The sequence below is a fragment of the Podarcis tiliguerta genome (genome assembly GCF_965153285.1).
Source record: "Podarcis tiliguerta genome assembly, chromosome: 10".
NCBI classification, from domain to species: domain Eukaryota; kingdom Metazoa; phylum Chordata; class Lepidosauria; order Squamata; family Lacertidae; genus Podarcis; species Podarcis tiliguerta.
In genome coordinates, this window is record NC_139543.1 from 18,254,880 (window position 1) to 18,271,943 (window position 17,064).

The 17,064-nt window shown below is 40.3% G+C and overlaps 1 protein-coding gene across 2 annotated transcripts in view; it reads left to right on the forward strand.

Moving 5' to 3' along the window:
* WASL (WASP like actin nucleation promoting factor) overlaps positions 1–16,371 on the forward strand; it is a 34,492-nt gene extending 18,121 nt beyond the window's left edge. Inside the window, exons 5-12 of one of the 2 annotated variants that reach the window (XM_083399847.1) lie at positions 1,762–1,785; positions 4,178–4,346; positions 7,462–7,504; positions 7,833–7,986; positions 8,971–8,988; positions 11,192–11,715; positions 12,612–12,720; positions 13,479–16,371. In XM_083399847.1, the coding sequence (XP_083255973.1) occupies positions 1,762–1,785; positions 4,178–4,346; positions 7,462–7,504; positions 7,833–7,986; positions 8,971–8,988; positions 11,192–11,715; positions 12,612–12,720; positions 13,479–13,540 (1,103 nt within the window). In that variant the 3' untranslated portion in view covers positions 13,541–16,371. The remainder of the gene's footprint in view (positions 1–1,761; positions 1,786–4,177; positions 4,347–7,461; positions 7,505–7,832; positions 7,987–8,970; positions 8,989–11,191; positions 11,716–12,611; positions 12,721–13,478) is intronic. The other variant, XM_083399848.1, reaches the window with a different exon arrangement.
* Positions 16,372–17,064: the final 693 nt, after the last annotated feature.

Genomic DNA, 17,064 nt, shown 5'->3' on the forward strand with positions numbered 1-17,064 from the left:
TTTCATTTTAATTGGGCCCAGTAGATTTTTGAGCGAAAGGGTTCTGAAACAAGAATAAAACAGAAATTGGCATAGCTATTTCTCCCCTTTCACGTTGCTGTTGTGCTTGGGGGATTTAAGCTTTTGTACAGAGTTCTAAATAGCACAAACCTTTTACCTCCAGAATACCTTATTAAATGTAAACAAGGAAGGACAGCCTTTCGTCTGTCCTAATTAAGTACTATACCCCAGCTTTAAGCATGAAAACTATTGAGGCAGCAAGAAATAAAAACAAGACAATAACAATGTGAATAAATGCATCAACTTTAAAAGCGCACACAAACAGATTTACAATTTGGGTTTGTAGAATTGGTTGGAAATAACTGAACAAGGGACATAAATGTTTCAAGAAGTATAAAACAATGTTAGCATATCATCTTCTGAAAGTGAGGGATTCGAACTTAAGGCAGGAGGGCATAGTTGCCAAACTGAAATGAAAACCAAACGGTTGCGAGCCATGACTTCTAGTTTGATACACGACTGATGCTTCTCATTTCTATAGTTAAAAATTTGTGGAAGGATTGCTGTGCTTGCAGTGCTCAATTTAAACAAGTTTTTATTTTTATTTTTAAACAAAACCTCTTCAAATTTAGTTTATTCAAATTAGGTTTTCATGTTAAATGCCTTTTATGTTTTTAAAAATGCACATGCACTATATCCTGTGGAAGCTTATCATACCATTTTGGTTAGAGGAAAACAGATTGTGGTGGGTTGTATTCAGCAATTTTCATCTATTCCACCCCTCAAAAAAGTAATCTGCTCTGGAAGATCCTCCCACCCTCTGGATCTAAAGTTGGGGGGGGGCAGAAATCACTGATCTCCATATTTCAGTTATGGAGGTATTTTTAACAGCTGAAAATCATTATTGGCTACCAGTTACTGCTTGTACATATTTGCTACACATTCCATATATGCATTTCTGTACTGTAATGATACCATTCTTAAATTTAAATGCAACAACACATGCATTACTATGTTAGTATCACTGCTTTTGGGTCAGCTTGCTTTTTTCAGAATCTCAGCTTGGGTTTTTTTTAATGCATCAATTGTATTTTAAAACACTTTTCGATTAATCACAGACCCTCACAGATTTTACTCTTGCCTCCTTTAACACAGAGATGTGTAAGCTTTAGTAGGTCTAAAAATGCTGAGATGTTAAGTTAGATGATTAGGTAATTGTAGGTATAATTTTCAGGTCTAATTTTTTTGCCAGTGCCAGTTCAGTGACATTTTATATACTTGGTCATAATTATGTAAGATCAGGTTTTATTTTTGTCCACTTGAAATACTGAGAGAGCATATCTAAGATCAGACAGGGTGGTATTGGAGGATAAGCAATCTGTCTTAGATCACTGAGATTTTGAAAAAAGATTGAAGACATGTCTATGAAATAGCACTTTTAATTGTGATTTAAATAGAGAACCCGGACTTTCTAAGCCTCTTTTCAAGCTGGAGCAATGGCAGCCCTGCTGAAAGAGTATTTGAAAGATTCAAGGTCATCCCCAGGCCATTTGAGGGAAATGTGAGCCGTTTATTAAAATGAATGGAAGTTTAGTTAGCTTTTTTTCTCTCCTGACAATAAACCTTCTAAAGTAGAGGTTGAAATAATAATAGGCAAACATTTCACGGATAATACATCTCAGGAGGGTAAGAAAAATGTTCTAATATTCTGTTTTGTGCACAAATAGTATAAAGTGTTGTTTTTTTCTTCCTTTTTAACAGAGAAAAGGAGAGATCTACCAAATGGTAAGTGGTTGGTTTGTTTGTTTTTGCTTGCAGTAACCATGAAATTGTTTGATTGTTTCAACGTCGCTCACTTACTCCTAGCTTATCACTCATGAATGCAATTGCCTATCTGAACATCATTGCATCTTTTAAAATTGTAAGTGGACAGTTAGGCTTTGATTAGCTGTGGGATTGCTTAGTGGTACTTTAAAATTGCAATGCAAACAGTACAGTAGGAGGCGAAAGCAGGAAGGCCTGAGAATAAAGACCACTGACAAATGTGAATGTCGCAGTGACAAACTCCTCTTCTTAGCAAATGCTGATTATGTGGGAATGACTTAGGAAGTCAGCTTTAAACCATTTGACATACTGACATTAGCTTTTCATCTGCAGAATTCACTCAGATGCTTTAGCTGCTAAGTCATGAGCCAGAATCATTTAAATTTTTGAGGGGGGATTAGAAATAGTGTTCTTCCTTTATTGGTACAAACCTCGACAGTTGTAGAATATTTGCACAAAGGTGCAATATATGATTCGTTTTAAAGTAGCTAAATACCACCCTATTGTTGAAAGGCTTGGTTAACATCGCAGAATAAAAATTGTAGGATTAAACAAATTGGCATTGCTGGTTATGTAAAATGCATTAGCCTGTAATTTCCTGGGATTTGTGTTTTTATTCATGTTGGTAATGGAAAAGTCTATTCAATGTTAAGGCAGTGAGCTGTAGATTTACTGACCTTCCATCATAATGGTGAGGATGAAAATGGGGATTTATCAGAATTAGTTTTAAAAAGGCTTGCCAGGAATCATGTGGCCCACTTTCATTTTAGCACATGAGCTGGAATCTGATTTAGTCTGCAGGAAGCTGCCCTCCAGCAGGCAGCAACTGAGGAATATAGAGGATTTTCACAAAACATTGCAATGTTTTGTACCACGTTTTCGGAAAACGCTTCTGAGGATGTGAAAGATATCAACATTAGTGGATGCTTAAGACCACTATATTGTCAAGTTCTTCCAAATGACGAACTTTATAGGCCGCTTTCATCTTCACTGATCGAGCTCTCGACAGCTGATGGGGAAGGTGCTTGTGTTATGATGGGGAAAATTTTGTTGGATATAAATATGGCAGTGTTAGAAGAAAATGGAAGTCCCTTAGAGTCATGTGTTCCTTGTGGACAACCCAAGCCTAATGAGAGTGGTAAGCATGCTTTTCATTGGCTGGTGGTACTTATTTCTGAGCAAACATGCTTTTGATGGCACTGCTAAAGGGGGGGGAAAACAGCATTAAAAATATATGTACAAACTGAGTGGTTTTTATGCAACATGGAAAAAGATTATTTCTTCTACAAATCAAACTAGTAGGCATTATCCTCCACCTATAGCATTGAAAATATAGACCTCATAATGAATATGTTGTAACAGTGGTTTTTATTTTTATTTCTGTTTAATTTTACTTGTGGAAACCATCAATTTTTAGCTGTCTCGATACGATACCAAAAAATCAAAATGTAATCTAATTTGCAGATTATGGTAACCAAGAATAGCAAAATTATTAGACTCTTATTTTATTGTGACATTTCCAAGAATTAGTTTGATTATATTTATATTGATTATATTTGCTACTAGAAATAGTCAAACATCAGGTGTGAATGACAGGTACACATGGATTTACTACCAACATGTATTCTAGTAGCAACTTTGCGGAATACAGTTAAGACAGCAGCTTGCTTTCTTAGCAACGCTCTAGAAAGGCATAACCCAATGCTCACCTCTATTACAGTTTCTTTAAAATATGTGGTCTCCTAAGACCTTCTGCTACACAGAGTTGCCTCACCATTGAAGATAACTTATGTACATTATTCAACTTGCACCATGAATTTTATAAAAATTTCTTGCACCTAAGCAATAATTATACTGATAGGCTCACATACTTAGAAGAGTAAGAAATTACTCAATTTCTCAAGAAATTATAAGAGTAAGAAATTCTAAGACATCTTGACAACATGTATCCACTTATTTCTGTTGTAAAATGGTATAGAAAGATTTGTCTTAATATTTTAGAGCTCGAGCTATCACTGTTAGAAATCTGTTAAACAACAGTTTTTGAAATGAGATTGGGGGATGGGAATATTGGATTGAGATGGCAGGGGGAGTACTATTGGGTTAAAAAAAGAATCTAATGGGGAAATGTATTTACTTTTTCTATGCTTAATGAACCATTTTGAGATAATAATAATAATTCATGCTGATTGAAATCTTCTGGCCCTTTGTATTGTGTGGGGGGAAAACAAAGGTTTTCCTAGGTATCATTTTGCTTTTAAAACATTAATCTCTCCTTACTCTGTAATACTTGGAGTCCAGGAAACATATGATGGCAGACCAAATTAATTTGAATCTGTTTGCACCCCTACAGGTCCAAGTCTACCAATGGCAACTGTTGACATCAAAAATCCAGAAATCACCACTAACAGATTTTATGGCTCACAAGTCAACAACATTTCATATACCAAAGAGAAGAAAAAAGCAAAAGCAAAAAAGAAGAGGTTAACAAAGGCAGATATTGGAACTCCAAGCAACTTCCAGTAAGAGCACCGTTTCTTTTTTATAACTTTCTACAGATAGGCACAAAAATTACTACATTTGGGAAGAAAATCAGTTTGCGAGTAATACTAAATAGGTGCCCTTTAAAATATTTTCTCCATGGTGATTTGCCATTCTGGAAATGGCGGTATTAAGTTAAGGTAGTTTAAGAGGGGCCACCCATCTGTGTGTGTGTGTGTGTGTGTCTATGTTTAAAGGCCCAGGGTGCCTTACACAATAGAAGAACAATACAGTAAAACTCAGTATGAAAATCCTCCAAAAGCAGGATGATGTGATCCAGCAGAGCCAATCAGTTAAAATTGGCAGCTGTGGCATGCTGGAAAGTGTGAGTGAGCATGTCTTAGTCTGATACTGAAATGTCACCTAGCAAGCCTACCTAGGGAAGGAGAGCCATAGATCTCCCAAAGGGCAGGAGTACTCTTGAGGATGGCTTCTGAGTGTAACTGGGCACTCGTGGTAGAAGGTGTGGTCCCTGAGATACATGGTCCCTAACCATTTAGGGCACTCTGAATTGGTTCAAAAAATGAACCAACAGCCCAGTGTAGTTGCACGAACACCATGGTGTTCCCTCTAAGTAACCTAGCTATGTGTTCTGCTAACTAACTGGCATTTGTGAAAAGTATTGGCCTATGTGCAGGAATCTGATCTGGACATTTGGTTGTTTAAAGCATTTTTACCCTGATGAAAACAGTTTGCTGGGTGACTTCCAAAGAAGAATTGCAAGACAGTCCCTTCCCTCAGCCATACAGATAAAGACTTACAGGTTGGGAGAGAGAAGGAAAAAGACACGCTCTGGCACTAGTTCTCAGTTGTGTATTTGGTTAGCTCCCAACAATCAAAGCATCTTCTCTGAAGTGGATGTTGGTTGACCTTACAGGGTGTGTCATCTACCTTCTCAAGCCTATCAAAAATCTGCCAATTTTTCATTGGTCCCTCTATGGTAAGGATTAGCAAACACAGATAATTGTTGCCATTGAGGGTAAGATCTAGGTGTTTTTTAGCACTGGAAAATTAGAGGCACCAGGGCTTTTTCTCAGATGGAACTTGTCAGAACTCAGTTCCGGCATCTCTCAGGTGGGTGCCATTGCCATTCTAAGAGAACAAGAGAGGCGTTCATAGTGAGTTTCAGCACCTCTTTTTCTAGAAAAATAACACCAAGAGTTATTTAGTGACTGCAATTGATAAGTGCCAGATCGATTTGTATTTGTGTGTGTTGGTGTTTCAATGTTTCGATGTGGTATCTATGTATATATTGTAAATTGTATAATGTTTTCCCCCCGATGGTTAATATGACCGTGATGGTTGAAACAGCAATAAACAAACAAGCATCAGATCATGTTTCATTGTACATGGAGAACTTCAGATGTCCCAATAAAATACATACAGGTTAGGTTAAAGACCTTAACCAATCATAATACTAATAACAGAAGCAACTTTCATTATGTATTCCATCATGTATGCATGGTATCTTAGCTTTTGTTGTTGCATGCAAGCAGACTTCTTATACCGAGTAATTAAGTTTCCACTGAGATCCTTTATTTAGATATCTCAGTGGGCAGACTTCCATGGCAGTCAGCTTTTCTGTCACTATTAAGCTTATCCTGCAGTTACACAGGGCTGCACTGGGCACGTTCTTGATTTTCATGAGATGACAGTGAAATCCTACTGCTGTCCCAAGTGTGCATCTAGAACGTACCTCAGTCCGTTTTCACCATGCAGGGCAGTCATGAAAAAATGCTGAATATTCCTTGACATACACTTTGCTGTAGAAGGTGAAGCACCTTTCCATGTAGAAAGTTTGACGCCCACTGTTATATTGCCACTGAAGGATGATGAGCATCCAGTGGCATCTATGATTTCTAACAGTGCTATACTACTGAATGATAAATGTAAATGGTAAAGGACATGGGGGTGGCGCTGTGGTCTAAACCACTGAGCCTCTTGGGTTTGCCGATCAGAAGGTTGGTGGTTCGAATCCCCGCGACAGGGTGAGTTCCTGTTGCTCTGTCCCAACTCCTGCCAACCTAGCAGTTTACAGCACACCACTGCACGTAGATAAATAGGTACCACTGCGATTGGAAGGTAAACGGCATTTCTGTGCGCTCTGGTTTCCGTCACGGTGTTCCATTGCACCAGAAGCGGTTTATTCATTCTGGCCACATGACCTGGAAAGCTGTCTGTGGACAAACGCCGGTTCCCTTGGCCTGCAAGCAAGATGAGCACAGCAACCCCATAGTCGCCTTTGACTGGGTTAACCGTCCAGGGGTCCTTTACCTTTTATCTTTTACTACTGAATATGAAAGGGACGCGGGTGGCACTGTGGGTAAAAGCCTCAGCGCCTAGGGCTTGCCAATCGAAAGGTCGGCGGTTCAAATCCCCGCGGCGGGGTACGCTCCCGTTGCTCGGTCCCAGCGCCTGCCAACCTAGCAGTTCGAAAGCACTCCCGGGTGCAAGTAGATAAATAGGGACCGCTTACCAGCGGGAAGGTAAACGGTGTTCCGTGTGCTGCGCTGGCTCGCCAGATGCGGCTTTGTCACGCTGGCCACGTGACCCGGAAGTGTCTCCGGACAGCGCTGGCCCCCGGCCTCTTGAGTGAGATGGGCGCACAACCCTAGAGTCTGTCAAGACTGGCCCGTACGGGCAGGGGTACCTTTACCTTTACCTTTTACTGAATATGAATACGCAATAACACAGTAGTGAAAGTTGTACCTGGCAAATGCAATTTAATGAAAACCCGGCTCCTTATTTAATAAAAGTTGTCTCCATTATTATCTTAACTACTGAAAATGAAAAATGGACTTAATCAGTATAGTATGGCCATTTTTTAGGCTTCAGGGACTCTGTTTTTGAAATGTGCTAAAACTCTCTTATTTGAGATTGATACTGTTTAAAATTAAAATGCTATCAGTAGATCTCTTGGCACCGGCTATTTCAGAGTAGTGTGGAATCTGTGGAATCATTTAGGCATCCGAACCATTTTCCATTTGTATCAGTTGATCAATTATAATGCAATAGTTTATCACCGTGAAGCTTATTTATTGAAATATGTAATACTCCTTATATATTCTAATTTTGCATTTCGTTTTTCCCCTCTAGGCACATTGGACATGTTGGCTGGGACCCGAACACAGGTTTTGATGTAAGCAAGAATGAGGGTGGTTAACTGTTCCAAAACTCCCAAGCGTTCTACAGTCATTCTATATTTATGTGAAACAAAAATTGAAAGGAGGGCAATTGTACTTCATACTTTTTTTTGTCATGAAGATTTTTAAATTTGCCATGCAAGGCGATTTAACTAAGAATGCTTTGAGCTTCATGCCTGAGAACAGAAATCTTCCCAGAAACTATGCTACATCATTGCCACACAGCCCAAGGTTTTGTGTGGAGAAACTTTTCTAATAAAAGGATCTGTGTTTGCTGAACAAAACAAAAAAAGTAGCTTCTAACGGCTCTAATGTTTCCATTAGGTTAACAATTTGGATCCAGAGCTGAAAAACCTGTTTGACATGTGTGGAATTTCAGAGGCTCAGCTGAAAGACAAAGAAACATCCAAGGTTATATATGATTTTATTGAAAAAACAGGAGGTGTGGAAGCTGTTAAAAACGAGTTGCGTAGACAAGGTGAGTCCTCGTGCCATCCACTCATGCTTTGTAATGCCTACAAAAATGCAGGGTTTGAGCCAGACTTCACTGTAGTTCCAAGTTCTACCTTCTGCACTCTTCCTGAGGCCTGAGAGGATGGGCTGAGGAAAGGGGAGCAAACTAAACTCTCTTCTCCCTGCTGCCCCAATTCGTGGGAGCATCCCGTGAGCAGAACTCGGGATACTCCTGCAGGTGGGACCACAGTATGAATCCAACCCATTACGTCAAGCTGAGAAATGATTCTCCAGATTTTTAAAATGGATTTCTATTTGCATGTTTTGTTAAACACACTTACCGTATTTTTTGCTCTATAAGACTCACTTTTTCCCTCCTAAAAAAAAGTAAGGGGGAATGTGTGTGCGTCTTATGGAGCGAATGCAGGCTGCACAGCTATCCCAGAAGCCAGAACAGCAAGAGGGATTGCTGCTTTCGCTGCACAGCGATCCCTCTTGCTGTTCTGGCTTCTGAGATTCAGAATATTTTTTCTTGTTTTCCTCCTCCAAAAACTAGGTGCATCTTATGGTCTGGTGCATCTTATAGAACGAAAAATATGGTAATTTGAAATGGGATACACTTCGCTTTGACAAAATCTCTGCAGCCAACAAACTTTTCTGTTTTAAACACCATCCTGTATCTAATCCAAAATGTTTAAAAATTGAGTCCCGAGCAGGGGGTATCCCAGGAGTTCATTACTCTGTAGAAATTGACTTCTCTGGGTTTGTTTGTTTTTGCAAGTAGCTGCAATGGCCAGCTATAATTGGAGAACCAAGAATTTCTGTCATGATTCAACACTTACATGGTACCACCCATTTACTACATAGGTGCATGTGCCTCTGTAGCATAATTATTATGGGGTAGACAGCAGAACCTAGAGACCAACAGTTTCATGGCAGTGGATTAAAGAAAGTAAATGAAACTAGGATGCTTCAGAAAAAGTTAATATATGTTACATTTATGATCTAGGTCCGCCACTCTGGAGTGGTATGTATGAATTCTAATCTTCAGAGTTCTTCGCATTGCAGTGGTGTGTGATACACAATACCTACACATTTGGGTTAAAAAATACCAGATTTAGGAATTGATACATCAATACATAATTTGTAACCATTTTATATAGTTAAGAGTTGTGGCTTTTTTCCATTGGATATTACTGGCAAACAGTGCCCTGCAATTAATGTTTGTTAAAGTCACTAACCTGCTGCCCTTTGGTGCTTCAACCTGTATAATATGCCTTATAAAATATATATCCTTGTTTGAAGTGTGTGTGTGTGTGTGCTTTAAGATCTTAAGTTAGCGATTTTGAACAAAGGGCTTCCTTGTTCTAATTACAAGTGGTTTTCTTCACCATGGCTAAGTAGAACACATTTTACCAATTACTAGCTCTTAATTGGGTTTGGGAATGAACTGCTCTGTACTTGCTCTGAACACAGAGGTGTTTGAGCACTGTTAGGGATTGTGTATGGAGAAAGATTTGAGTCTTAAAGTGCGATCCTATGCAAGTCTGCACTCAGAAGTAAGCTCGGTTGAGTTCTGTGATGGGTGGAAGAGTCGAGCTGCCATTTTGAAATTTAAACAGAGAATGATGGCCTATATGTATATGCTAGTGCTCGAATATGCTAGCGCTCAAGATCACGGTCAGCTAAGGCCTTAGTTCATTTGGCTACTTAAAGTTCTTCCAAAATGAATGCCTTTACACATATACCTATGCGTCAGTGGCCTCCACATTGAGATGATTTGCTAGATTTGATGTGGGGCTACGGTAAAAAGTTACTCAGAACCTTCCATTGATTGTAATATGGATGTGGGGATTAGGCCTGCCATCTGTATTGGATTCCCTGTTGCAGTAAAAATGTGCCTAAATCAACAAAGCCATGTTTGATTTGCTTTATAATGACAAATGAGCTATCTTGGGCAAACTATATGTTGCCCATTTTTTAGTGTATGAAAATGTTTTACCCATTTTTTTTGTAACAGTTGGGTAATGCAGCCAATTAGGAGCAATAGATTTGTGTGAGGTGGAAAACTTTCAAATTTCAGTGATTCTGAAACACAAAGTATTAACCTTTCTGTGGAGAGAGTTGGTTCCTTTTGGAAATGCTTTGCTGCTGTGTTAAGATTATCCTCCTAAAGGCTGTGAGTATAAAACTTCAATGTCATGAAAGCCATGCAGATAGACCGTCACTTGTAAATATTGGCATTGACCTGTATAGACATTTGAGAACATGCATTCTTCCCCCCACCCCACTTTTTCCCTTTTGCTTGGTGTGCAGAGAGTGGTTTGTTGCAGTTGTGATGCTAGCTGGGTGAGAGACCAGATATGCTCAACTGGAAACTAATATATATATATTTTTAAAACTGATAAAATGATAGTACAGTGGCAACTCGGTTTTCAAACATAATCTGTTCTGGAAGACTGTTCGAGTTCCAAAACGTCCAAAAACTCAATGCAGAAAATTCTACGGAATCCATGTGGCATGTTCAGCATCTGAGACGTGTTCAAAAACCACAGCATTTACAGGTTTACAGCTTTTGAAAACCGAAATGTTTATCGGCCTCGGTCCAATATATCTGAAGGAGCGTCTCCACCCCCATCGTTCTACCCAGACACTGAGGTCCAGCGCCGAGGGCCTTCTGGCGGTTCCCTCACTGCGAGAAGCCAAGTTACAGGAAACCAGGCAGAGGGCCTTCTCGGTAGTGGCGCCCGCCCTGTGAAACGCCCTCCCACCAGATGTCAAAGAGAACAAAAACTACCAGACTTTTAGAGGACATCTGAAGGCAGCCCTGTTTAGGGAAGCTTTTAATGTTTGATGCATTACGGTATTTTAATATTTTGTTGGAAGCCGCCCAGAGTGGCTGGGGAAGCCCAGCCAGATGGGTGGGGTATAAATAAATATGTTGTTGTTGTTTATTATCAACAGAGACATTTGAAAACTGAGGTACCACTGTACTGTCACTGCAGAAATATAGCATTGTGAACTGCCCTTTATTGATGGATATGCATGTCCTGAACTTATCACATTTGTGATGGAGGACAGACTGCAAACTGAGTGAGGTTCCCCGGGGGAAAGGCAAGGGAACTGAGCTCTTCTGTAAATCAAAATGGTCTTTTTGATGCAGCTCTTGGTCGGTGGGGAAAGCTGTCCCTCCGTAAGTGACTAAGCACTTGTTTGTTTTTTGTTCTCAGCTCCTCCACCACCTCCACCATCCAGGGGCGGCCCTCCCCCTCCTCCTCCTCCCCCACCACCACATAGCTCGGGGCCACCTCCCCCTCCTATTAGGGGAAGGGGAGCTCCTCCCCCACCTCCTTCAAGAGCTCCGACCGCAGCACCACCCCCTCCGCCTCCTTCCAGACCTGGCGGTGCGGTGCCGCCCCCGCCCCCCAACAGGATGTATCCTCCTCCTCCTCCGGTTCATTCTTCCTCGGCCCCCTCCGGCCCCCCTCCTCCCCCTCCGCCACCTTCGGGTGGTTCTTGTGTGCCTCCTCCGCCTCCCCCACCCCCTCCCCCTCCTGGTCCTCCGCCGCCGCCCGGTGTCCCAGTCGAGGTTGACCATCAGCTTCCAGTTCCTGCAGGAAATAAAGCAGCTCTCTTAGATCAAATCAGAGAAGGGGCCCAATTGAAAAAAGTAGAACAGAGCAGTCGTCCGGTCTCCAGCTCGGGAAGAGACGCGCTACTTGATCAGATACGGCAGGGTATACAGCTGAAGTCTGTGAGTATCACTGGGTTTTTTTTTGTTCTTTAGTTCTGCTTACTAGCAAAATTTTGTGTAGTGTGTATCGTAGAATCGTGTTGGAAGGGACCCCAAGGATCATTCTGCCCAACCCCCTGCAATTCAGGAATCTCAACTAAAGCATGCATGACAGGTGGCCATCCAACCTCTGCTTAAACGGCCTCGCTCCTGTATACCTGAAGGAGCATCTCCACCCCCATCGTTCAGCCCGGACACTGAGATCCAGCGCCGAGGGCCTTCTGGCAGTTCCCTCATTGCGAGAAATGAGGTTGCAGGGAACCAGACAGAGGGCCTTCTCGGTAGTGGCACCCGCCCTGTGGAACCCCCGCCCTTCAGATGTGAAGGAAATAAGTAGCTATCCTATCTTTAAAAGACATCTGAAGGCAGCCCTGTTTAGGGAAGTTTTTAATATTGAATGCTGTATTGTTTTTAACACTTGATTGGGAGCCGCCCAGAGTGGCTGGGGAAACTCAGCCAGATGGGCGGGGTATAATAATAAATAATAAAATAATAATAATAAAAAATAATAAATAATAATAATTATTATTATTTATTAAACACCTCCAAGGAAGGAGAGTCCACAACCTCTGTAATATAGTAATATATGTTTGTCACAAGAATTTCATTAACTGTCTTTTCTGTGTCAAATGTGAATTCCTAAAAATGCCCCTGATTTTAAACCTTCGGCACGTTCTTCCACCTAAGTAGACTTTTGGTGATCGAGTAAAAGTACGAAGCGTAGAATAATCAGTCTGCCCTTGTTTCTGTTTACTTGAAGGTATGCTCTAGCCATTGGCTTCTCAGAAATTGAGTGCTAAATGTTCTAAGTTCTATGTATGCTTCTACATTTCTGTATTCAATCACCTCCACCCCAGGTATCTGATGGGCAAGAGAGTGCACCGCCTACGCCTGCTCCCACCTCGGGTATTGTGGGAGCGCTAATGGAAGTTATGCAGAAAAGGAGCAAAGCCATTCATTCTTCAGGTAGCGCATTAAATCAGTCTTTGTACAGCCATGTGCAGTTTGTTTCTTTGAATTAATACCCACATTTCTAACATGGATTATAGCATCTATTCTATCGCCGATATAATAATATTTAACAGAAAGGGATTATAGGCTTATCAGCAGTGTGAAGTTTTAAGAAAAACCTGTATTGAAAAATAGCCTTGTAGCAACCGTAAAAATTATATTAATCAACAGTTTACTAATTTATACAATTCTAGAACTGCTTGTCACAACCCACACAATGGGTGTAATTTATGGAAGCTTGTTTCTGTTTCCATAAGCATCCCTTATTTTAAAAAAGAATAGGTTATTTGGTTATTCTCCTGAACCAGATAGATTGCTTCTTTATTTGGAAGAAGTATATAGATAATAGCAGGAATATTACAAATATTTTGAAGCTGTCACTTAGGTCTTAATACTGTGCCACCATCAATAAAATCATGTTTTGGTCAGCTGTTATTACAAAAATCATGGGGTAGGCATAAATGATATGCACTCTACTCTGAAGGAAAGTAATATACAATTACTATGCGACTTAGGACCTGGGTACTTAAATAGTCACAATTTTTCACATACATGCCCAGGCATATTATTATTACTATTATTGTTATTATTTCTTACTGTGCAAATGCCATTCATTACCAAATAAATGGGGGCTGGGGGCGGAAATGGCAACACTAGCTTTTGCTGAATGTTTAGTTCTTGCAAAAATAACTTAATTTTTTTCTTACCATTAGATGAAGATGAGGATGAAGAAGATGAAGAAGATTTCGAGGATGATGATGAATGGGATGACTGATCAGTATATTATATATCATATATATTTTTAAGGTGAAATACTAAACTACTTTCTGTCTATGGATTCTGTAAAATTATCATGTAAATGTTCTACCAATTTGCTGTATATTTTTGTTGCCTTTTGCTTTTTTATTAATCTGTGCAATACCTCATTTAATCTGTAAAGGTTTGTCATAATCCTATACAAAGTTACTCCCGAAATTAATGTGTACAAGTTTACACCAGGTTGCTCAGTGTACATGTGAACACTTTCCATTCCATCAATAAGGGAGTTTTAATGTAATATGCGAGATTGACAAACACACCTTAAATGTATTTAGTTATAATGCAAGAAGGAAAACACTATTTTCATACCCTACTTTTTCTGTATCTAAATTTTCTTATTAAAACCTAGTATAGCACTACATTCTTTAAGCAATGCAGCTCCTAGTTTTAGCCCCTTCATCTTGGAAACTCTGCCACGTGGGTGAGGCTGATAAAACAATGAACCGTTGCAGTTCATACCGCTGCAATTTAAATTTAGCATTTAAGCTGACATAAAACAATCGTAAAGTAATAATAACAATAATAAAGCAGTTGTGAAAATTTCCCCTGATTCTGGAGCACTGTGTTTCCTGCTATCGGGCAGCGTTGACACCTTGAATGCTCAATTTAGCAACTTCCCTGTTGGTTTCAGAGTGTGACACCTCTGATGTAAGCCACCTCTGATTTTTACCAGCTACCTTTCACAATGAAGAGGAGGAGTCTACATTTATGGCAACTGCTGCGGGCGTTTATTTATTTTTATATGCTGTTTTTTACTGAAGGGCTGTGGTTATAAAGTTTGCTCTGAATAATAGCGGATTTAAATTAATTTTAAAATGTGTAGGGCATGAGAATACTAATAAATGAATTTAGGTGGTGTCACTCTGCAGTCTTGATGGATTACGGTATAAACCGAACGCAATTTAGGCACCAGATCTGTGATCTAGAAATTGAAAGCATTTATACAGGTATGGATGGATGCCTTAAATATATACTTCTCCTGACTGTGACGGGCTTTCCAAAAGCGATGGGGAAAGTTTGTGGGGGAGAGAAGGGATATGAGCATGAATTCTTCACTGATGTTTCCTTTCAACTCCCTTTGGCTGGATAAGCTGAGACTGGGTAGGCTCTGTGCCTGTCAGCCTATTAATGTTCAGAGATCCACTCCTCGCATGCACCCCTATGGGTTTCTTCAAGCATAATGGGTCAATGTTGCCCTGTTTCCTTTGGACGCTAAATCTCCAGGTAGAGCTCACTGAACTGCTTGCCTTTTGAGAGGGTCTCACTACTGCAAAGTTGGTTTAAACCACTGCTTTTTATACGCACTGAACTTGCATATTGCAGTTTGATTTGCCTCACGCTTAGAAATGACGCCAAGGGATGTGCTTGGAAATCGCGTTCCGACGTACGACGGGGAAAGTTGAGTTCTCATCGTAATTTTCGCATTTACTAATGGACTTAACGTTTGGATTATCTCCCTATTTTATATGCAGGGTGCTGCATTTAAGATAGGCATTGGCAGTGCTAACCCCATACTTGCAGCAAGGAGACACTGAAGTAGAAAACACTAGGAATAATCAACTTGCCTCGCTGCTGCACAGTGTTTCAAGGGAGGAATATCTGGCGTACAATTAACACATGCTTCTTTCCCCTCTCCCCATCTTCTCTATTCATGGTATATTGGATGAAATTTGTATTTGCTGAAACCCAGTGTTGGCTTGATCTTGGCAGGCTGGACCTGCAATATGACCTGGCTTGGATATCTTAGTGCAGTTATAACGTATGTCTAGCATCCGGATTTTTAATACTCGAGGAAAACAGGATTTTAAAGGTTATGTTGATGAAGAGGGAGGTGTTGGAAGCAAAGCTACGTTATTCCGATGAGGGTAACTTTTGTTTTAAGCACACGGCTTGGGAAAGGAGAATTTTAAAGGTCTCCTCCTCTCCCTGCGGTTGTAGCCACAGCACTGCCTGCTGCTGGAAAGACTTTCAGCCACTGTTGCTGCTAGTATGGCTTGAGGACTGCGGGCAGGTTGGCTGAAGCTTGATTTGAATGCTCTGAAGTAGGATTAAGAATGTGCACATGAGAGGGAGTGTTAATGGCCTTTGGGACAGCGTTTAGTGCTGTCTCTCCAGCTCTGTAATCATAAAGGGCATTTTTCAAATAGATCTTGCTCAGGTGGCCTCCAAAGATTTTACTTACTAGCATGAATAAAGCACATGCTTCTAGAGTCGAGAGAACTTGGAAAGATTTAATATTTTATGTCTGAGATATTTGTGTAATCCATTAATCACTTGCCCAACAGGCTTTCGTTTCGTTTCGTTTTGTTTTCCTATAAAGTGTATCCACATTATTGCACAAAAGTTCAGATGTTTTGCTTTCAATAGCATATTGTACGGTCTTAATTTGAGGCATGACTGCAGTTACAGTTAGGCTACAAAGTCACAGCTGCATGTTTCTGCATTTTCCCATGTGGGCTGGAGGCGACGTTTCATGTCATTGAATCACTACTGCTAACTGTTGTAACAAAGCAGCTTCATGCACCAGTTAAATTGACTGTCCAGGTAGCCTTGGCAATTAGCAAATGAGCCTGAGGCCTATATCTCAGCACTACGCATAGACAATATCAACTAGCCGCTTGTACTCTGAAAGCATCTCAATCGTTCAGTTTTCCGTTTCATCAAACTGAAATTCTTGGTATGTGAATTTTCTTTCTCTTTGGCTTTTTTTTTTAATGTACAGTGAATAGGATGTTGCACTGGTGGCAATTCATCATGGAGCATAATAAAATTAATTTGACTCAAAAACACGGTGTGGTGTGACTTTTTTTTCTTCTTGTCTTCTAGCTCATGCACAGGTTATGCTTCAGCCAGGATAGCAAAATCCAACATTACCATAACTAGCTCAAATTGGAAAGTGGATTGTGTTCTTAAATAAGTTTCAGGAGGGAATCCAATGCCCTGGCCCATAGGTCAAATATGACAGCTAGCCTGCTGCTCCCATGGAAACAATGGCTGTTGTAAACCAACAGATTGCATAATGCATTAATATTACAAGGTCAGGCAATGTTGGAAGGGGTCTGTGCATTAAAAGTCTTGTTGTCTTTGCAGTTGCTGTGTGTATTGCCTGCTCTCGTTTGCATAAAACTTAACGTATTTTTTGGTGACCAAATTGCATAGAATTTCACAAAGGAGATTTTATATCCACAAGCATCAAGTATTTTTATTGCCATCACCGGTTTGTTGCTATATCCTGGAGAAATTCCTGGTTCTTCTTGCTAGTTGCATATCTGCACATATAAGTATGTTGATCATACTAATAAAATCAGAGATTTAGTAGCTCTCTTGGCTCTTTTGTTCTCAGTCCACAGTGGTGTTTATGACAGTGCCTTCACAACAAAGGTAAGGGACCCCTGAACAATTAAGTCCAGTCTAAGGTGACTATGGGGTGCAGCACTCATTTCGCTTTCAGGCCAAGGGAGCCAGCCATTTGCCCGCACA